This window comes from Rhinopithecus roxellana, chromosome 5 (genome assembly GCF_007565055.1).
Source record: "Rhinopithecus roxellana isolate Shanxi Qingling chromosome 5, ASM756505v1, whole genome shotgun sequence".
Taxonomy (NCBI): Eukaryota; Metazoa; Chordata; class Mammalia; order Primates; family Cercopithecidae; genus Rhinopithecus; species Rhinopithecus roxellana.
In genome coordinates this window covers 83,750,801-83,773,370 of record NC_044553.1, presented here as the reverse complement: position 1 = coordinate 83,773,370, position 22,570 = coordinate 83,750,801, and the positions used below count along the sequence as shown (strand labels likewise).

General features: G+C 40.3%; 1 protein-coding gene across 6 annotated transcripts in view; it reads right to left on the bottom strand.

Moving 5' to 3' along the window:
* Nucleotides 1–22,570, bottom strand: part of DCAF5 (DDB1 and CUL4 associated factor 5) — a 110,659-nt gene that overhangs the window by 57,973 nt on the left and 30,116 nt on the right. For 4 of the 6 annotated variants that reach the window (XM_030930203.1, XM_030930208.1, XM_030930206.1 and 1 more), the window contains exons 2-5: nt 18,301–18,444; nt 15,346–15,382; nt 13,986–14,125; nt 12,215–12,344 (exon numbers count right to left, since the gene is read on the bottom strand). In XM_030930203.1, coding sequence (XP_030786063.1) covers nt 12,215–12,344; nt 13,986–14,125; nt 15,346–15,382; nt 18,301–18,444 — 451 coding nt within the window. The remainder of the gene's footprint in view (nt 1–12,214; nt 12,345–13,985; nt 14,126–15,345; nt 15,383–18,300; nt 18,445–22,570) is intronic. The other 2 variants (XM_030930204.1, XM_030930207.1) reach the window with 1 other exon arrangement.

Genomic DNA, 22,570 nt, shown 5'->3' with positions numbered 1-22,570 from the left:
CACATCATCAATGAAATATTTTTGTACCCATTTAAAAAAAATCAAATCTGAATTTGTTCAAGCTTCTAGATCTAATATCAAATTATGGGAAAAACCAGAGTCAGAGGAACATGCGAAATTGCAGTATAAGAATGCAATCGGCCGGGCGCGGTGGCTCAAGCCTGTAATCCCAGCACTTTGGGAGGCCGAGACGGGCGGATCACGAGGTCAGGAGATCGAGACCATCCTGGCTAACACAGTGAAACCCCGTCTCTACTAAAAACTACAAAAAACTAGCCGGGCGACGTGGCGGCGCCTGTAGTCCCAGCTACTCGGGAGGCTGAGGCAGGAGAATGGCGTAAACCCGGAAGGCGGAGCTTGCAGTGAGCTGAGATCCGGCCACTGACCGCACTCCAGCCCGGGCGACAGAGTGAGACTCCGTCTCAAAAAAAAAAAAAAAAAAAAAGAATGCAATCAGCATAAGCTAGAATATAAGAAATTCCTAAGACAAATAATCCAGTTTCTTCAACACATAAGTTGCAAGCAAAGGAAGTGAGAGATGGCCGGGTGGGGTGGCTCATGCCTATAATCCCAGCACTTTGGGAGGCCGAAGTGGGTGGATCACCTGAGGCCAGCAGTTCAAGACCAGCCTGGCCAACATGGTGAAACCCCATCTCTACTAAAAATACCAAAAATTAGCTGAGTGTAGTGGCGGACGCCTGTAATCCCAGCTACTCAGGAGGCTGAGGCAGGAGAATCGCTTGAACCCAGGAGGTGGAGGTTGCAGAGCCAAGATTGCGCCATTGCACTCCAGCCTGGGTAATAAAAATGAAACTCTGTCTTAAAAAAAAAAGAAAGAAAGAAGTGAAAGACAGGGGTACCTACAAACAAAAAAAGACTTATAAGTCAAATCATCCAACTGCTTTGTAACGAGTTTGAGTCCTGCTTCATAAAAACCATTGTAACAACTAGATATGAGATGGTATTAAGGAATCACTGTTATTTTTTAGGTAGAATAATATTGTGGTTATGTTTCTTTTTTAATTATCTTTTTATGGAAAGCAGTTTGGTAGTTTCTCAAAAAGTTTAATATAGATCACCATATGATCCAGTAATTCTACTCCTAGATGTAATATACCCAAAATAATTGAAAACAGGTTCTCAAAAAAATTTTTTTCATGAATGTTAATGATAGTATCATTCACAATAGCCAGGAGATGGGACAATCCAAATGGCCATCATTAGGTGAAATAAAACGTGTATATCCATATCTGTGTAATGTATACATAATAGAATATTATTTAAGCCATAAAAAGGAATGAGACAGTAATACATGTGGATGAATCTCAAAAACATGATACTAAGTGAAAGAAGCCAGACAGAAAGTCACAAATTGTGATGGTCAATATTAGGTGTCAACTTGACTGGATTCAGGCATGCCTACATGGCTGCTGAAGCATTGTTGCTGTGTGTGTCTATGAGGCTGTTTCCAGAGCAGACTGAGATGTCAGTTAGTGGGCAGGGAGAAGATGACCCGCCTTTAATGTGGGCAGGCATTGTTCCAGTGTGACTAGAAGAAAGCTAGCAGAAAAAGGGGGATATTCAGCTTGTTGACATTCCTTGTTCTCTTTCCAAGCCTGATGCTTTGCTTCCTCTCCTCCTGCCCTTGGACATAAGACTCCAAGTTCTTCTGCCTTTGGACTCTGAGACTTGCACCAGTGGCCTCCTGGGGGCTTTTGGGCCTTTGGTATCAGACTGAAGCCTGTACTGTCGGCTTCCCTGCTTTTGAGGCTTTCACACTTGAACTGACCACTCTACTGGCTTTTCCCATTCTTCAGCTTGCAGACAGCCTATCATTTACCTTTGTAACGGTATGAGCCAATTCTCCCTAATGAACTCCCTTTTATATATACAGATATCCTATTGGTTCTGTTCCTCTGGAGAACCCCGAATAATTACACATAGTGTGAAATACCCAGAATAGGTAAATCTTATTTTTACTATTCTACTTTTACCTGCTTGTTTTGTTTTGTTTTGCTTTTTTTGAGATGGAGTTTCGTTCTTTTTGCCCAGGATGGAGTGCAATGGCATGATCTCAGCTCACTGCAACCTCTGCCTCCCAGGTTCAAGTGATTCTCCTGCCTCAGCCTCCCAAGTAGCTGGAATTACAGGCGCCCACCACCATGCCCGGCTAATTTTGTATTTCTAGTAGAGACAGGGTTTCACCATTTTGGCCAGGCTGGTCTCGAACTCCTGACCTCAGGTGATCCACCCGCCTTGGCCTCCCAAAGTGCTGGGATTACAGGTGTGAGCCATCGCGCCTAGCCCTATCTGTTTAAAAAAATTTTTTTTTTAATTTTTAGTGATAGGGTCTCATTCTGTCACATAGGATGGAGCGCATTGGTGCAGTCATGGCTCACTGCAGCCTCAACCTCCTGGGCTCAAGCGATCCCCCTGCCTCAGCCTCCCCAGTATCTAGGACTGCAGGTTCTGCCACTACCCCACCTGACTAATTAAAAAAAAACATTTTTGTAGAGATAGGGTGTATGTTACCCAGGCTTGTCTTGAACTCCTAGCCTCAAGCAATCCTCTTGCCTGGGGCTCCCAAATTGCTGGGATTACAGGCGTGAGTCACCACACTCAGCCTACTTTTACATATATTTGAAAAAAAGCCCTACTATAAAAATTTTTAAGAAGAAAGAGTCAACATATGATTTTAAAATAACAAAGTTGGCCAGGCGCAGTGGCTCATGCCTGTAATCCCAGCACATTGGGAGGCTGAGATGGGTGGATCACTTGAAGTCAGGAGTTCAAGACCAACCTGGCCAGCATGGTGAAACCCCATCTCTACTAAAAGTACAAAAAAATTAGCCAGGCATGGCGGCACATGCCTGCAGTCCCAGCTACTCGGGAGGCTGAGGCAGAGGAATTGCCTGAACCCAAGAGGTGGAAGCTGCAGTGAGCCGAGATCACACCACTGCATTCCAGCCTGGGTAACAAAGCAAGACTTTGTCTCAAAAAAAATAAATAAATAAATAATAAAAAATAAAATAAGAAAGTCCATTTAATTTAGGTTTTGATATCATCTACTTCTGAATAACTGGACTTGTGGAATACGAAAGGAAGAATATGAAATGATACGTGTTTGCAGAGCTCCCCTCCATTTATCAGGCATTCCCCCAGATGCTCTGGTTTGAAGTGAAGTCTCTTGTCATGAAAGACATTTGTGTTTGGTGAGAAGGAATGGACACAAGGAATCTCTGGCCTAAACCCCAAAGACCTGGGGTCTGAGTGAACTTGAGGAAATTCAACATGGACCTCTCTGATTAACCACAGCTTCCATCTTGTAAGATCAGCAAAACTGCAAAATCACCTTGGGTATATGTTAAATAATGGCAGAATCAAAGATCCCACCCCGGACCAACAATTCAGTCTGTAGGTATGGGGTCTGGGAAGGAGTGCTTCAACAAGCTCCTCAGGTGATTCTGATGCCCCTTAAAGTTTGAGAATCACTGGGTTAGGAAACCAGCGACCTGGTGTCCTCCAGTGGGCAAAACTGATTCTACAACTCCACCCTGTGGCCTAAAAGCTACAAAGCAACTTCACCAGACTACCTGGCTCTCTGCCACATAACTGATGGTGACATTCAAAGCCCAGCAAGAAATCTTACAATCTCCTCTAAGGATTCATTCCTGAAATACAACATTTGGATTCATATCATTATACTCAGGGATTAACAGGTCCATAAACATTATAGAAATTCTGAATGGAGAGATCCTTTCCTCTAGAAGTTAGAGACAGCTACATTCATTCAACATACACTCTGTGCCAAAATAGTGCCAGGTGCTGGGGGACATGGTGAGTAAAATCATTTTTAAGATTATGTAACAGGGAGATCTAGCAAGGAAGTTTTCCCTGATGGATCACCATTTGATCTTGGTAACTATGACATGAATACGTAAAGAAAAATCAAGAAAAAAGGAGAAAGTATCCTCTATGTGTATGTGTTTTGGGGGGTGGTGCAAACGGAGAAGAGATGCAAGCTAAGGAGCCAGTGAAGTCAGAACCTTATGGAGACAGTGAAATGGGTCTGAAGTAGGGTAGGGATTTAAGGAATGAAAGGAGTGGCCAAGCACTAACACAGAGCAAAGATGTTTATGGCAGAGGGAGGGAGAGACAGAAGAGGCAAATAGACTTTGAGATTTCAGCCAGGATGATTATAAGAGAGACGATGACATTAATAAAAAACAAAGAAGTTTAAGAAAGGAATACAGTTCTCAGGAGAAAGTAAGCTTTTTATTAAGGAGTTCAGAGGACGGAACACTAGCATGAGTATTGTAAACCTACGTATGGTAAAGATGGGTGAGTAGAAGACAGAAAGAAGGGAGTAGCTTAATAACCAGAAGGCATCCCCCCGGCTAAAGCTAATCATTGTGACAAGCAAATCCCAGTGATCTCCAGCTTTTCTGTTGCAGTTTTCTATAATACCACCAAAATTTCTAGGTCCCCCGACCTTCTCTCTCTCTCTTTTGTCCCTTTAAGGCAGCTCTGTAAAGAGCCAGTGTTATTGCCACAGCCACTGGAATCATAAGGAAGAAGATAAATACCCATTTGAAGACAATAGTGGCCTTGGATTCTTTTTTTAAATTTTAAGATACAACATAATACAGGCCAGGAGTGGTGGCTCACGCCTGTAATCCCAGCACTTTGGGAGGCCAAGGCGGGTGGATCACGAGGTCAGGAGATCGAGACCATCCTGGCTAACACGGTGAAACCCTGTCTCTACTAAAAATATAAAAACTAGCCAGGTGTGGTGGTGGGCGCCTGTAGTCCCAGCTACTTGGGAGGCTGAGGCAGGAGAATGGTGTGAACCCGGAAGGCGGAGTTTGCAATGAGTTGAGATTGCGCCACTGCACTCCAGTCTGGGCGACAGAGCGAGACTCCGTCTCAAAAAAAAAAAAAAGAAATAAATTAAAAGATACAACATAATACAGTAACGTGCACTAATTCTAAGGGCATTGCTCAGTAAAAATGTATATAGGTATACAACCACGAAATTGCCACCCAGATCAAGATATAGAACCCCAGAAGTTTCCTTCATGCCTTCCTTAGTCAATACCTTACCCAAAGGTAACCACTATTCTGCCTTCCATAACTTGCCTGTTCTTGAGCATCATGCAAATGGAATCACACAGTAGAGATTCTTTTGTATTTGAACTCTTTTATTCAACACTATGACTGTGAGATTCATCCATGTCAATGTGTATATTTATAGTTTGTTGGTTATTTATGTTTGTTTAATATTCTATTGTATGGCTATTCCACAGTTTATTTACCCACTTTCCATTTTCTTTTGATGGATATTTAGGTTGTTCCTAGCTTTTGGCTATTATAAATAAAGCAGCTGTAAATGTTCTTGCACATGTCTTTGGTGGAAATAGGTATTCATTTCTCTTAGATATACTTAAGAGTGAGATTGCCGTGTCATGGAGTTACGGTGTTTAGTTTTAGTAGATACTGACAAATAGGTTTCCCTAATGGTTGTACACTGGCTCTTTACAAAGCTGCCTTAAAGGGACAAAAGAGAGGGAGAGAAGAGTCAGGGGGACCTAGAAATTTTGGTGGTATTATAGAAAACTGCAACAGAAAAGCTGGAGATCACTGGGATTTGCTTGTCACAATGATTAGCTTTACCCGGGGGCATGCCTTCTGGTTATTAAGCTACTCCCTTCTTTCTGTCTTCTACTCACCCATCTTTACCATACGTAGGTTTACAATACTCATGCTAGTGTTCTGTCCTCCGAACTCCTTAATAAAAAGCTTGCTTTCTCCTGAACACTCACCTAAAATGTATGAGTGTTTCAGTTGGTCCATACCCTTGTTAACACCTGATACTATAAGTCTTTTTAATTTTAAACACTCTAGGTGTATACTGACACTCACTGTAGTTTTAATTTGCATTGCTCTCATGAGTGACAAAGTTCAGTACTTTTCAAATGCTTATTGGGTATTTGGATATTTTCTTGGTAAAGTACCTGTTCAACATTTCTGCTCATTTTTTAAATTGATTTTTTTTTTGTTTTTTATTTACTGATTTGTACTTCTTCATAAATTCTGGATATTCTTACTCAATATATGTATTATGCTTTTTTTTTTTTTTTTCAGATCTGTTCTTGACTCACGCTTTCACTTATTTATTTTTTTTTTTTTGAGACAGACTGTCACCAGGCTGGAGTGCAGCGGTGTGATCTTGGCTCACTGCAACCTCCACCTTCTGGGTTCAAGCTATTCTCCTGCCTCAGCCTCCCGAGTAGCTGGGATTACAGGTGCACGACACCACACCCCACTAATTTTCGTATACATTTTTTTAGTAGAGACAGGGTTTCACCATGTTGGCCATGCTGGTCTCGAACTCCCGACCTCGTGATCCACCTGCCTTGGCCTCCCAAAGTACTGGGATTACAGGCGTGAGCCACTGCGCCCAGCCCTTTTTACTTACTTAATGGTGTCTTTAGCCAGGTGTGGTGGCTCACACCTGTAATGCTAGCACTTTGGTAGGATGAGACAGGAGGATTGCTTGCACACAGGAGATCGAGACCAGCCTGGGTAACACAAAGAGACCCTGTCTCTACCAAAAACATTTTAAAATTAGCCAGGCATGATAGCATGAGCCTGTGGTCTCAGCTACTTGGGAGGCTGAAGCAGGAGGACTGCTTGAACCTTGGAGGTCAAGGCTGCTGTAGCCATGATCATGCCACTGCACTCCAACCTAGGCAACAGACCAAGACTCTGTCTCAAAAAAAAAAAAAAGTGGTGTCTGCTGAGCAAAAGTTCTTAATTTTAATGAAATCCAATGTGTCAATTTTTTCTTTGATGTATAGTGCTTCAGAGGTTTTAAGAAATTTAAGAAATCTTTGTCTACCCTGATTGCCTTGCATTCTGAAAGGAAGGAGGCTAAATTCAGGGCAGTCTCATTCATTGAAGTTTCAACATACATCAGCACATGAGTGCCTTTTCCAGCTTTTGACATTAAGCCCCTGGGCTTTATTTTCCTATAATGGTATGAGCAATCTTCAAATGCAATGTGGCAGAGATTGTCTGGCTTGTTCAGAAGGCAGAGTTTCATTTAATGTGGTCTCTATAGAAGTAGGATTGGCACAGGCCCCAAAAAACAGACGTTTAACTGAGAGGTCCCCAAACCCAGAGAGGAACTAAGAGCAATCCCCTCTGATAGTAGGAACTTGCACTCATTGCCCATATTCAGATGCGTCATTTACACAAGTGAAAACACCATCTTATAAGGTAAGTCTTTATAGGGATTCTTGGCTTGCTCCAGTTTATTATTGAGTGGGAAAAAAAAAAAAAAAACACTCTCTTTATTATCCTTGTCAAAGCAAGACACTGTTATCTATCATAGAACTAACAGTTCCTGGTAGAAACTAAAGAGATTAGAAGGGAGAGAGGTGGTGAGTAAGCAGACAGCTAAAACAGGCAATGAAAAGGATGACAGAGTGAGAGCAAGGGAAACTTTTGCTTTTCCTGAATTCTCTAGACATTAGAGGATCTCAGTTCTGAAAACTGTTCAGAGGCACTGCAACAGCCCAAGATAGATATAACTGCAACACTGGCAGTAAGAAAGGAGGTTGGTTGTGAAAAAAACAGCAGAAATCATCTAAATGAAATAAATGAAACCTTGTCAGAACATGCAATGTATACTTGCAAGTGTGAAATGTTCTCTTATCCAGTCACTTACATTCAAGCCTCTCCTCCCCAGTGCCCACTCATCACCACTAAAATCCCTAAAGCAGAACTTTCCAACTCCAATGTCTACAGGGCCAGGCAAGTGATGTAAATGAGGGACACACCGGTATTAAGACAATAAGAAGTGGTGGGACCCTGAACGAACATCATAGAGGCTTTGGCTGACTCTTGCTGTATGAGAATAAAGGCCCAACGAGAGCAGATCTTTCGTCTTTTTCAAGAGATGTAAGAAACTGCAATTTTACTTTATAATTTTTCAAATTCGAGCATATCAGGTAGACCAAAATATCTCTGTGGGTTGAATTTGGCCTACAGGCAGCTAGTTTACAACCTCTGATCTAAAGTGTTGCAGCAAAATAACTAGTATATGCAGATTTCCAGGGTTATACAAGGTAAGAAGTTTGAACAGGTTCTGGGCCATGAGACAGTGAAAAAGGGTTTAACTTTCAGGGACAGAAAGTCTAAAGGACTCAGACTTCAGAATATGACAGGTTGGTATTGGAAAAATTTGAGAGGAATTCTGAAAAAGTTCTATTGTAAGGAGGCATAGATGAAAGAAAACTAGAATGTACAGGGACCCTATCTGATTTAGTAAGACAGGGAACTGGGTGTGGTGGCTCATGCCTATAATCCCAGCTACTCGGGAGGCTGAGGCCTGGGCAACACAGTGAGATCCTGTCTCTTAAAATAAAAACTAAAAAAAGAAAAAGAAAAACAGGGGAAAGTGGAAGGATGATATATATGTACACACACACACACACATACACACACAAATATAACATACAAGTTATTTCACCTCTCTGTGCCTTGATTTTCTTATCATAAAATAATAGAAGCTACCTCATAGGGTTATCGTAAGGATTAAATAAGGTAATTATTCATATGATGGTCAATACCCAGAGGGCAAGTAATGCTTAATAAATGTTAGTTATTAGTTATTATTATGAGACACTGAGAGGTAAAGTAACTTATTCAAGATCACATGCCTATTAAGGTGTACTACCTGGATTTGTACCCAGGAAGTATGGCTTCAGAGCCTATTCTTCCTATACTAAAGGCAGCTCTTCTGCCTCCCCTTACCTCACTGGGCTAGTTTCTTATTCTTAATCTGTACAATGAAGAAGTCAGATCATATTATAATTAAAGTCTTCTTCAGAGCTGACTTTTTTTTTTTTTCTGCCAGCCAGCCCTCTAATCAGCTTATTTCAGGGCAGCAGTGGGACAAAAGTGACTCTGCTCCTATACCTTCAGGCTACCAACTGGAGAGGTATAGTGTAGGCTTGGGGTAAGCCAGGGAAATCATTCAAGCGTTGACTAATACATAGGTTAAGCCAGGAAGGAGAAGGTGTTCAGGGTGAGACCCTCATCACTGCTCTAAGGAGATTATCTGTTTCTAGGACAGCAGGCCCTGATTCACCCACATGCCCATGTAATTACAAGCTAGAAGTCATTTAAAATCCTGATAAGGAACCACAACAGGTTTAAAATCTAGGGTAATCAGAACACCAAGCAATCTTATCCTTTTGGAGTCAAGGGTCTCTATGAGAACTTGGCAGAAGCTTTCTACCATCCCTAGAGAAAATATGATGTGTGTTCACTCAGATACATAAGCCACACAATTTTACCTGCAGTTGTAAGAGATTCACAAATTCCTTAAAATCTCTCCCTACACTTGAAGTATCCCTGAAAAAGTTCTATTGTGTTCCAGGCTTGTCCTCCCAACAGATATAGAGTTGCCCCAAAATCTAGGTTGGGGTTTCTAGGCAGCGGTGCTCAAGAGACAAATCATCTATTGCAACTCAGCATAACTAATCCTACATGGAAAAGAAAAAGGGCGCTCTCTTTCCCCAAACCAACTTGTACTGAAGGAATTCTAACAGAAAAGATCTGTAATTTCATCCCCAAACTCCAGTGGATGCAAAGTTAAGAAGAGTTCCAAAGATATTTCATGCCCCTTTTCTGCCTGACACCCATAAAACCTTGTAGAACCTTAGAAGAGTTGAAATAAATGCAATAACATCCTAGTCCCCATGGCACTATGCTCCTTCTTTTATTCCAAAAAGAAATTAGTCACGACTGCCAATTAGCCTTACTAGGCAACTTTTCTCCCACATGGACTCTGAAAACTGTAGGTTATCAAAGAAACTATAAAATCTTACCCATAATTGAAGAACTCAAAACAAGGTATCATTTCCCCCCATAATACTACCAATAGTTCAAGTGTTGGTGAAGGTCTGGAGACACATGCAATCTCATACACAGTTGGTAGATTTGTAAGTCAGTGCAGCCTTTGGTGGTGGGGCTACAATTTGACAGTTTTTACCAAAAATTTAAAAACATGCATCCTTTGATGTAGCAAGTCTGTACAGATATTTTTGCAAAAGTAGGCCAAGATAGACATACAACCAGGTCAAATGTAACATTGTTTATAATGACCAAAAACTGGAAACAAGAAGTCCTCCTGGTTGTTGGGTACATCATATAAACTGAATGCCATATAGGCATTAAAAGAAGGGGCTAGATCTGTTAGTATTGGTATGAAAAAAGGCTCCAAAACATATTGTTAATTTAAAAGAGAAATCGAGAACAGTATTACTACATGCTTCCTTCTGTCTCAATTTTTTTAAAGGATGCATATGCATAGTAGTATACATATTATATTAAGTTCTGGAAAGATAAACTGTTGTTCACTGTAGTTACCTCTGGAGTGACTACAGACACTAGAAAGGAGTAGAACTGTACTGACAGACAAACATTTTAAAAACATACAAGTATCAGGGATAATCTGGAGATGATTTTGTTTTTATTTTTTTCTGCATAAAAACCCAAAACCAATAAATGTCACTGTAAAAATAAAATAATCGTCATCACTTACAATTCTTTTAACAAGAAAGAAACTATATTTATTAGTGAGGAGACAAGTGGAAAGCGGAGGAGGGCCCATATAATGCACAGTAAGAAACTGGTGGAAGAGAATTGGGAGAATTAAAATATCCACACACTCCTCCTCTCTCAAGACACTGCAGACACCATGAATTACTCAAGCTTTCCACTGGAGATGAATAGCTCAGTGCCCTACTCCAGTTGCCAGCTATTCACTGCAATTTTAAGTAGGGGAGATAGTAGGTTGGGAGAAGGCTGGCGCAGTTCGTCCAAATCCTGCCTTTCGTAATATGGATGAGGTACAACAGTTGTTCCTAAAGAGCCTGAAGTAGTAGAGAACACTGCAGCTGAATGCAATTGTCTTCTTGGCAGACAGCAAGCCTCCTAAAGTACACAGTGCAAAAGCACATTAGGGGTCCTGCCACTACACACATTTCAATAGACTGTAAAAGCAAGAGCCAGGTGCCTATGCAACAGAGGGGGCAGGAGAAATCTCTGCTGCCCTCAGGAAGCTTAGGGAGCCCTGCTCATTGCCAGGGACAACCCTCCAGGCTACACGTATCTGCTACAATAGTTCCAACCATCTCTTACTGCCCCATGGAGAGAATCAGCTAGGAGTAAAAATCATCAAGGAAGATAATCTTCTGTACTTAACTATTCCTTTCATCTGAGGCCCATGAAATAAATTATAACATCACTTAGTTTCCATGATATTCTTTTGCAACACTGCTTTACGAAGTGGGAAATTACATCTATGCAGAATTTCCAGAGGAGCTAGCTAGCAATGCATGGAAGTTTTTAAATAAAGCATGGCTAGCTTTATGTACAGGTGCCATAAAAAGTAGTCCCTCCCCCATGGGACTTAAGGAACATAAAAGAGCCTGCTACTCACTCCCATTCCCACATCCTTTAATGATACCTGAGATTCCCCTATTAGTGATTCATGCCATCACTCAGGATTGTCTTAAGTATGCTCTTTTCATAGCGCCATGTGGAGAAACACATGAGGTTGTGAACACCACAGTGCAATGGCTCTTAACCTTTTGTTGTTGTCACTATAAAGGTCATTAGTCCTTGTGATAAGCAGAAAATGCACTTATTTGAAAATACAATATATACTTTTCATATAATTTTGGCAGTTCAGTATTTTTTAAGCCCTCTTAGGGATCCCCTCCAACCTAGGCTTAAGAACCTCTGGCTCAGCAGCAACAAGTTTGGCAAATCTCCACCTCCACCTCCTCCCCTCCACCCACCCCACACCAAGAGCTCCTATGCATCTGGGGAACACTGGGCCTGAAGAGAGAAGGCAATATTAAAGGGATGCTCTGACTACTTCAGATAATTGCCTAAAACTGACCCTGTCTACAGTCCAGATTACTGTTTATGATTCCTCCTCAGCAAGGAGTATGGATTTTTCACTGTCTATTCCTTGGAAACAGGCTCTCCTGGCTTGAGACACACTATGTATCTTAAGAAACGCCCAGCAGAGATAACTGCCAAAGAAGTCCTTACAACACTTACTGGCTGGTCACATTACCTGAGAAATGAGGCAGGGGAAAGTTTTAACACCTTATGAATAAAGGGGACTCACCTCTGAGGTTTTCGAATGTCCCAGAGTCCCACTCCTTCCTTTGAATTGGCTGTGGCCAACAACCTGGGCTCCACAGGGTTAAACATGACACTATGAAAGGCTGATGGATAGTTTGCCAGGCAGAAGGGCTCTGTGGAAAGAAAAATTACAATCAGTTCATTCCAGGTACCTTTGGGCCACTGGCAGGCAGACAAGCAGAAATGTGAATGTAGGTCGGAGCACTCTTTAATAACCACTCCAATGGCCTGGTGCCCCAAAACAGCACATAATCCCACCAGTCACCCCTACTCACGAGGTCCCCATGAGTCCTATACATAGCAAGGTAAACACATTTAACGACATTTTAAGCTATAACACCCAGAAATATATATAGTAGCTATCAGATCTTGAGACAAAACAGAAATGGTCACTAAAAATGGGAAAATAAACCATTTTACAGTAAGTAAAACTGAATTCCGCAGGAGCTGAAAAAATTCACAACCAATTACTGGTAGGATTCTTATGCTTTTAATCCAATTGTATTAGTTTTAGAAATTAAAAGTTTTTAAACTGCACACAGATTTGATGAAGATAAAACAAAACACGACAAAATTAAGACATGGTGAAATAATGGTGTGGTTTTTCTCTTCTGCTTCACAATGCTCCCTAACATCTAGCCAGTCTGTAATCAACTTCACCTAGAAACCCTGCATCATTTTACAAAAATTAGCAGGTTCCAAGTGAGGAAGAAACCACTTAGTTACCTAGCAGGATATACTCCTATGGGACCTGTTAGAGTAATACAAAGAAAGTACTTCTCAGTCTATGACCTCCATATGTAGTACTTCACAGGTCTTTGAGCAGGTAAAGCACTCAGTCATCTCCGCCATCAGGCAGTTCAGACTAAGGAGAATTTCACCTACCAAGCCCACAGTGACTTGACCACAGCTGCTACTTCCTGCTACCTTACCTACCTAACCCTAAAAACAAGCTTCTCTTATAGCCTGAACCTAAGTAATGAGCACGGCCCAGAATGTAAAATGTTTAGAATATAAAAAAATTAAAAGACCCAGATCCTGCCAGACAAAGCAGGCAGGATAGTGAATTTAGGTACACAGCTGTGATCATTACAATCTGCACTAAAGGACAGGGTGAGTATGGCAGTGGCACCAAGGCTGGTACTAGAGGAAGGGGTCTTTTGAAGACAGGTAGAATTACAGAAATCTCTCTGTAGGAAATGAGCTGAGAAGATGCATTTCCTGAAGAACTTCAGAGAAAGTCAACAAAGCAACTTCTTCATTTTACACATCAGAGTCAAAGGGCACATTCAGAGGAGGCACTCACACAGACAATCCCCTTTAAATAGAGTTTACCTGCCATCATTTTAAGATCCTATACACAGGTAATTTGAGATTCTGTGGTTCAACAAAATAACAAGCCTGAAACTAGGATGCAGGAAAGCACGTAATACCCCCATTCTCTGTAAATAATCAAGCATAGTTACATGTCAGCACCACAACTTCTGCTCCTCGAGGCACTAAACAGCAAGGTACAAGGGTTTGTGGAGAGCCACAGGAGGGCAGAGAAGGACTGGCAAAGGTGTCTCACTCCTGAGTACTTAGGTGGAGGATAAGGCCTCCAAAGACCTCTTATGCCCCCATGTGAGTGTTTCACATTTCCTTTCCCTTGACATCACTTGCACATAGATACTGAGGTCATAAATTGGATCTTCAATGAATCTGACACCAAACTGTTCAACACAGTCCAACAGTCTTTTGCACAGTGACCCTACCTCCATGGGGAGATTCCCGGATGTCCCAAATGAGAACCCGGCCATCATCTGAGGAACTGGCAAAAATGTTGTCATTCACTGGGCTCACAGACAAGCCATATACCGCATCTTCATGAGCAAACACGTCCAACGTCTCACTGCTGGGAGATAGAGAGCAAGACAGAGGCACACACATACACACAAGCATAGTGCAGAGTCCCAGCACTTCAGTACCGAGGGTGCCATCTTCTCCATTTCTAGGAGAAAGTCAACCCAGCTAAACCCAAAAAATATTATATTTCCTGAAAGGTAGGTAGTCAACTTTCAGGTTTAAGAAAAGGTACTATTAAGTAGTCTTTTTAGAGATTTTATAATTTTTGTGCTAAATAAGCATATTTAAAAGTGACTCAATAGCTGAGTTTAGTATTTTCATTTATTACAGAATTCTTCTGCTTGTGTACAGATTTGGAGGTCGTACTTGATTTTCCTTTTTTTTTTTTTTTGAGACGGAGTCTTGCTCTGTCACCCAGCGTGGAGTGCAGTGGCGCAATCTGAGCTTACTCAAGCTCCGCCTCCCAGGTTCATGCCATTCTCTGCCTCAGCCTCCCAAGTAACAGGGACTATAGGCGCCCACCACCAGGCCCGGCTAATTTTTTTTTTTTTTTTGTATTTTTAGTAGAGACGGGGTTTCACCATGTTAGCCAGGATTGTCTCGATCTCCTGATCTTGTGATCCGCCTGCCTCAGCCTCCCAAAGTGCTGGGATTACAGGCGTGAGCCATAGCGCCGGCCTGTACTTGATTTTCAAAGAGCAAGGGAAAGCTTTAGAGCAGCCAAGTCTGATGCCAACAGGGTGGAAGAGGGGTCTCCTAGCAATCTGGCATGGTGATGAAGAGCATGGCTCTGACGCCAGATGGCCCAAGTTCAGGTTCTCGTACCACTTGACCTTCTGTTATCTAACATGTCTGTGCCTCTGTTTCCTCATCTAGAATGGAGATCACAATAGTATCTCCTTAGAAAATAAGTGTGAGGATTAAATAAATTAATATGTATGAAGCATTTACAATGGTGTCTGGCACATAGTAAGAACTCAATCAATATTAGCTATTACTGTTCTTAAATATTATGGTTCCTACTCTTCTAAACTCTTGTTTTAAATTTTCATCTAAAACGTATACTTTCATACCAACTTTCAAATCCCTTTTTCCTTTTTAAATCAAAACTTTATTTCAAACTATTGTAGGAATATTTTTTAGAAAAGAACAGCTGGTTTCACGCTGTTTTCTTCAAAAAACAAAAACCATTTTAGTCTAAAGAAATATTTGCCTCTTCATATATGAAAAACAAAGTCAATCACCTTCACATACCACCAATCTATTTACCTTTCAACATCATGGAGGATAACTTGCTCATCATTTCCTGCAAAAGAAAAAAGCAGACATTTGATCATTCCTGCAAGGTGGTCCCTGTCCAGATTACAATTTAGTATTATTAAGTTTTCAGGGAAAAAATATGAACAAAGCCAATGCTAATACAAATTAGAAGTGTTAGCTAGAAAAAAGATTTATAGAAATCATTTAAGAAGGATAGGATGCTCTTACAGAGAATTTTTTAAAAATAATAGCAGCCAAGTATAACATAGTAACAGTTCCCAACATGTATTATCCAGTGGATGATGTAAAAAAACAACTGTGGCTACAGCCTGGGCAACATAGCTAGACCCCATCGCTATGAAAATAAAAATAAAAAAATTAGCCAGGTAGTGGCACACCCTTGAAGTCCCAGCTACTAGGGAGGCTGAGGTGGGGGAAATCGCTTGAGGCCAGGAGTTCAAGGCTGCAGTGAGCTATGATTGCACTCCAGCCTGGGCAAGAGAGAGAGACTGTCTCAAAAAAAAAAAAAAAAAAAAAAGTTGGGGAAACAACACAAAACAAAACTGTGGCCATCAAGGAAAACACTAAATGAACATTGGCAAATTAATTCACTGGCTTTGTTTTTTTTTTTTTTTCAGCAGAACACTCACTAATTATGAGACCCACAATAAAATCTTTAACATTTCTATGACCCAGCTTTGTAACCTACAGAATAGTGATAATAACATCACAGAGTAATTGTTAGCATAAGAGTACAACTGTAAAAGCATTCAGAATAGGGCTGAGCACTTAATAAGCCCCCAATAAATGTTTGCTAATATTTCTATCCTCATGCTCTTTTAAAAAATTTTTTCTTTCTTTTGAGACAGGATCTAGCTTGCTCTGTTGCCCAGGCTGGAGTGCAGTGGTACAATCATGGTTCACTGCAGTCTTGACCTCCTGTGCTCAAGCAATCTTCCCACCTCAGTCTCCCTAGTAGCTGGAACTACAGGCATGTGTCACTATGCTTGGCTAATTAAAAAAAAAAAAAAATTTTTTTTTGTAGAGATCTAAAATGTTTGGGTCTAACTATGTTGCCCAGGCTGGTCTCAAACTCCTGGATTCAAGCAGTCCTCCTGCCTTGACCTTTCGAAGTGCTGGGATTATTACAAGTGTGAGCCACAATACCCAGCCACATCATCTTTCACAGCATTAAAACTTGATGACCGTGATTCCAAATGATGTGAAAGTTTTAATCTTATATTTCTCCTTATTCTATCAAAGGATATAAATTACATTCATGATATGTGTAGTCCTGCCTTCAAATGGTTTGTATAGCAAAAAAATTAAAACCTGAATATAAAAAGACAAAACATAAAAAAAAGTCCCACTCTATGCTAAAATGCACAACCAACAGTCATTTAAATAGAAAGCAAAAGTAGCAGTAAAGATATGGCCCAGGGCATCTTAAACAAAAGCCTGGCTGTAAACTCTATTGTGGGTGCAAACCAATGAAATCAGTAAACCCATACTAATGCCTTCTAGGTATCAGGCACAGTGCTAGGTCCTGGGTATATAAAAAGAATAAGATTCTACTCTGTCCTTGAGAATTCACAGTCCAATTGGACAAACAATTAATAGCAACAAGAGGGTTTGCTTTGTAGCAATCTGATCTAGCTATGGGGTCAATTATTTCCTTCATAAGCAGGGTGAAAGTACATGGAGAAGGAGACATTTGAAACTCAAATAACTCAAAACTCCTACAAATGAAAGGCTTAGGGGAATTGGTGGGGACTGGACAATTAAGGTGGAAGAACACCATGAACAAAAGGCACAGAACAAAATAGTACCATGCAGTGCATTCTTCAAATGACAAATAGTTTGGTGGGCTAGAGTGTATAACTCAAAGAAGGGAGGTCAGGCCAGACAGATGGGGGTTTAGACTTTATTCTTCAGGCACTGTAGGCTCAATGGTTCACATGGTCCAGTCTTTATTTTTAAAAGTAAACTTGTGTATGAAATGAATTCAAAGGAGGATGGACAGTGGTTACAGAAATCACAGAAAGTCATTGCAAAAATCCAGGCCAAACTAAAGGATGAATATGAGAGGCTTTCAAGATAGACCTGACAGGACTTGGTGACAGACTAGATGTGGAAATGTAAGAAAGGCAGGTTTGAAGATGACTCCAAGATCATAGTAGAATGAACCATGTGAAACTGCTACTTTTTAAAGTTGAAAATGGTTAATTGTCAGCAATTTCTTAAACTTAATAGCTTATGTAATTGGGTGAATGGTAATAACTGAGAAAGAAAATCCAGCAGACAAGAAGAAATTTTCCCTCAAGGGAGGACTAATGATCTTGGTTTTACATCTATTGTATTTAAGTTGCTTTTGGAACACAGGTAGATATCCAGTGGGAAAATCTGCAGCTTAGAAAAGAGGTCAGAACTAGAAATGTGGGGGTGAGAAGGAGTATGGCTGATGGAAGCCATCACCAAGAGGTTGGTGTGAGCACCAGCCATTTCAATTGTACCTAACACAACACTTTTCAAACAGAAGCCATCTGTGGGTTATGACATCCATTTGAGTTATGGCCAGCATAATCTCTAAAAATGAAATAGAATAGAATAAAAAACAAAATCAGAGTATGCCACATATAGAAAAGGTTAAGTATTGTTTCAAATATGTGTGTGTGTGTGTGTGTGTGTGTTTCTGTGTACCAGATGGCAATGTGAAAAGTTTTCTGCCAGAGAGAAATAAAGAAAAAGACAGGTGAAGAAAAGAAAAAAAAAAGAGAGAGAGAGAAAAGACACACACTATCCTAATATATAATACTGCTGTAATGCAGAAAAGACAAGCTATGAGAAATCAGTAATTCCACAGCTCAATGAAATACAGGAAGAAAAATAAGGAGTTATCTTCACACTCTTTTCTCTAAAATCCCAACCACAGTGACGTTCCCAAGGTAGAATCTTCCTTTTTACCTCCAGAGAACACTTTAGTGTTCCCACTGTTGAAAGCCAGGCAAAAAATGTTGGAATGGTGCTCTCCTTTCAGCTGTATGGGCTTGACCCTGGAGTGGATGGCTTGTTCCATGTGCCATAGCAGAACCCGGCGGTCATCTCCTCCTTAAGAAGGAAGTAAGAATCTGTGGTTATAACAGCTGACATTGCAAGGCTGACAGATGGTTTTGCCAGCCTCGAATCCCATCCTTTCTAAAACTGCACCTCCCCAACTCCATAAGATTCACATGGAGCACAAAAACCCAGAACTCTCCCTACTTTACCATCAATAGGCACATGTTCTCTAGGCCATTCATCCTCTCCCAGGAATTGCATCTTAAGCAGACACAGAAAATGAAAGGGATAAGCACTGATAATGAGATTCCTAAAGCCACCCTGCTCCTGTCTTTCCAGAGTTGTTTAAATATTTCTTCATTTGCTACCCAGAACCCCTTCATGGAAGACCTTTTTATTTGTTTAATAAAACCTGAGATGACTTCCATAATATTTCTAGCATAATGGTTTTCAAAGCAATCTCCTTAATGTGATCTCATTGACTGTGGAACACCATACAAATGGTAACTAAGAAATCACCTGACTCTTACAGTAATAGGATCTAGACAGAATACGGCTCAGCACAGCTCTTAACTCTGTGTAACTTTGGGTCTGGGTTGGTGGTGGTGGTTGTTTTTTTCTCACTTTTACTTTTTACTTTTACTTTTCTTGCACTGACTTTTTATAAGAAGGCTATACTATTTTCCTAATAAAAATTTAATTTACAGCAGCAGCAAACCATAGCAAGCTCTATACCTCCGCCTCCCCTCCTCCATTCAATGAAAAATGCAGCCACAAATGATAGCACATCCATACAAGGGCATACTATGAAGCCATTAAGTTGTTAGATCTATATAATAGCTAATGCAGAAAGATGTCCAAAGATACTCGTTAAGGGGGAAAATGAGGTGTAAAACAGTATGTACATCAATATCCATTTGCATAAAACAAAATTTTTAAAAGCTCCATGACAGCAGGAACCTTGTCAGTTTTGTTCACTGGGAAATACCTGGCACATAAATGAGTGCTCCAAAGAATGAGCATTAAGAGTATGCTTATACTCTTATATCTATGCTTGTATTTGCATAGCCCTATCTAGATGGCTATAAAAGTTGTTGTTTACAGTGCCAACTATAACTGGTAGGTTGGTGTTGGGGGACTTTTTATGGTGGTAAAATATATATACATGTAACTTACCATTTTACCCATTTTCAAGTGTACACTTCAGTGCCTTTAAGTACATTTGTGCTGTTGTACAGCCATTGCCATTATTCACCTTCAGAACTTTTTCATCACCCCAAACTGAAACTCTATACCCAATAAACAATAACTCCTCCCAGCGCCTAGTAGTCACTGTTCTTTTCTTTTTTTTTTTTTTTTGGGATGGAGTCTCGCACTGTTGCCCAGGCTGGAGTATGGCGTGCAGTGGCGCGATCTCGGCTCACTGCAACCTCCACCTCCCGGGTTCAAGTGATTCTCCTGCCTCAGTCTCCCGAGTAGCTGGGATTACAAGTGCCCACCACCATGCCCAGCTAATTTTTTGTATTTTTAATAGAGAAGGGGTTTCACTATGTTGACCGACCAGGCTGTTCTCAAACTCCTGACCTTGTGATCCACCTGCCTCGTTCCTCCCAAAGTGCTGGGATGACAGGCGTGAACCACTGCACCCGGGCAAGTAGTCACTATTCTACTTTCTGCCTCTAAGGATTTGTCTACTCTAGGAACCTCATATAAGTTGAATCACACAATATTTCTCCTCCTAGGTCTGGCTCACTCCCTTAGCATAATGTCTTCAAAGTGCATCCAGGTTGTGGCATGTATCAGAATTTCCTTGCTTTCTAAGGCTGAATAGTATTCCATCGTATATATATTTGTACACATATTTTGTTTCTCCACTAATCCATCGATGAACATTTGGGTTATTTCCATCTTTTGGCTATTGTGAATAATGTTGCTATGAACATGAGTGTACAAATAACTTTTTGAATCCCTCCTTTTAATTTGGGTATATACTATTGGAAAACTTTTATGTTTTAATTTTTACTTTATACCTTCCCATACTGCTTCACTTTTTGCCACAGCAGATTTCTTTTTGTAATAAAAAATAGAAGAAGATACAGAAGCCAAATCATACTTATTCTACTTATTCTCCTGCTCCTAGAAAGAAATTGTCTTTGCTACTTGAATTCCTTTGTTTCTTTCTTTTTTTTATTTTTTTTTGAGACGGAGTCTCGCTCTGTCGCCCAGGCTGGAGTGCAGTGGCCGGATCTCAGCTCACTGCAAGCTCCGCCTCTCGGGTTCACGCCATTCTCCTGCCTCAGCCTCCCGAGTAGCTGGGACTACAGGCGCCCGCCACCTCGCCCGGCTAGTTTTTTGTATTTTTTTTTAGTAGAGACGGGGTTTCACCATGTTAGCCAGGATGGTCTCGATCTCCTGACCTCGTGATCCACCCATCTCGGCCTCCCAAAGTGCTGGGATTACAGGCTTGAGCCACCGCTCCCGGCCAAATTCCTTTGTTTCTTGAGTCTCTTCTTCCTTCCATTGTCAGTCCAAATCAAGTTGTACACCAGACCAATGCCCTAAGTGTGGCCCACAGTGTTCTCTTTATGATAGGCCTATTTCAACTATGAGTTCTCTGGCCTAGGACAGTATCAAAATTATGTATTTCTTACAAATTTACCACTCTGTAAAACATCAAGCTAAGGTCATGAAAATCATGGTTTGGGTTTCTGTCACTTTATTTTCATGAAAAATGACACAAATGGTTTTCCACACTACAAACAGACTTAGGTATGGGCACTTCAGTTCTCTATAGTCTCCACTCCTATGGTTTTCTCCCAACACTGAGGCTGTGAGTCAGGGACTTATCACTGCTTCTGCTACTATATTTTTTTAAATTAAATAAATATTTCTCTATACTCATGCCTCTAGCAAAAGCAAAAAGTTAAAAGAGAGGCGCACATGTTTCTTCTACTTGCTCATGTTTCTGACCTAATCTCCCTTAGCCTCAGTTTCACCAAACATAAAATGGTCATCATAATAGTTCTACCCTCATTGGTTTTATAGATGATAAAGCCAAGTACAAAAGAGTAATTTGCCAACATCACATAATAAACTCATCGAGCTAAGATTCAAACACAAGCAGTAAAGACTCTGTAGCCCCAACTCTTAACCACTATTCTATACTGCCTTATTGAACAAAAAATGAACCATAACTGACAAAGTAAATTCATTCTGATGGACAGTTGAAGGGATTGTCCGCCTTAGTAGCATAACTCAAATGTTAAGTAAGAATAAAGGAACCCCAGGAGTAAAAACAGAAGCTGACTTAACTCCAGCAAACTGGCCCGTGGAGTAAACTGAAGGACCAGGACAGGACTGCCTGAGTTTGTAAGAATTCTTGCAGTGCACGATACTGGTAATGGCTTAATATCTAGAAGATGCAAAGAATTTCTACAAATAATTCTTAAAACTCCAATAGGAAAAGAGGCAAAGAATATAACCATTCAGAAAAGGAAACCCAAATACCAAACATATTTTATAGAAGATCTCAAATTCTATATGTTATCAGGGAAATGTACATTATAATTTAGACAGATTCTCACAAAGTGGCACAAGGGAATGTACAAGAAAGTTCACTGAAGCACTGGTCATAATATCAAGAAAACCTATATACAACATAAATACCTAACAATTCAGGAATGGATAACTTCCACTGGAATATAAAATAGGTGGAGTCTAAACACAATGGAATATTATACAGCAGTTCAAATGAACAAGAAACATGTATACAAACATGAATAAATAGTAAAAACCTAATGGTAATAAAAGCAAGTTTCAAAAGGATATGAAAGGGATAATATTTAAGCATGTATTTTTAAATATCAAAAACAATACTTCATATTGTTTATGGATAAACACACATAGTAAAAGAGGCTTTTAAATGTATCTGTAGTGTTTCTTTAAAAAAATACAGAAGTGATTTTAGCAAGATTGGGAGATATAAGGTTAATATACAAAAGTTCATCACTTTCCTATATACCAGCAATGAATAAGTGGAATTTGAAATATAAAATATTTAGGTATAAATTTAACAAAGTTTTACCATATATAAGAAAAATTTTAAAACTCTGATGAACAAAATCAAAGAACTAAATAAATGGACAGCTATTCCTTTTTTTTTTTAAAGACGGAGTTT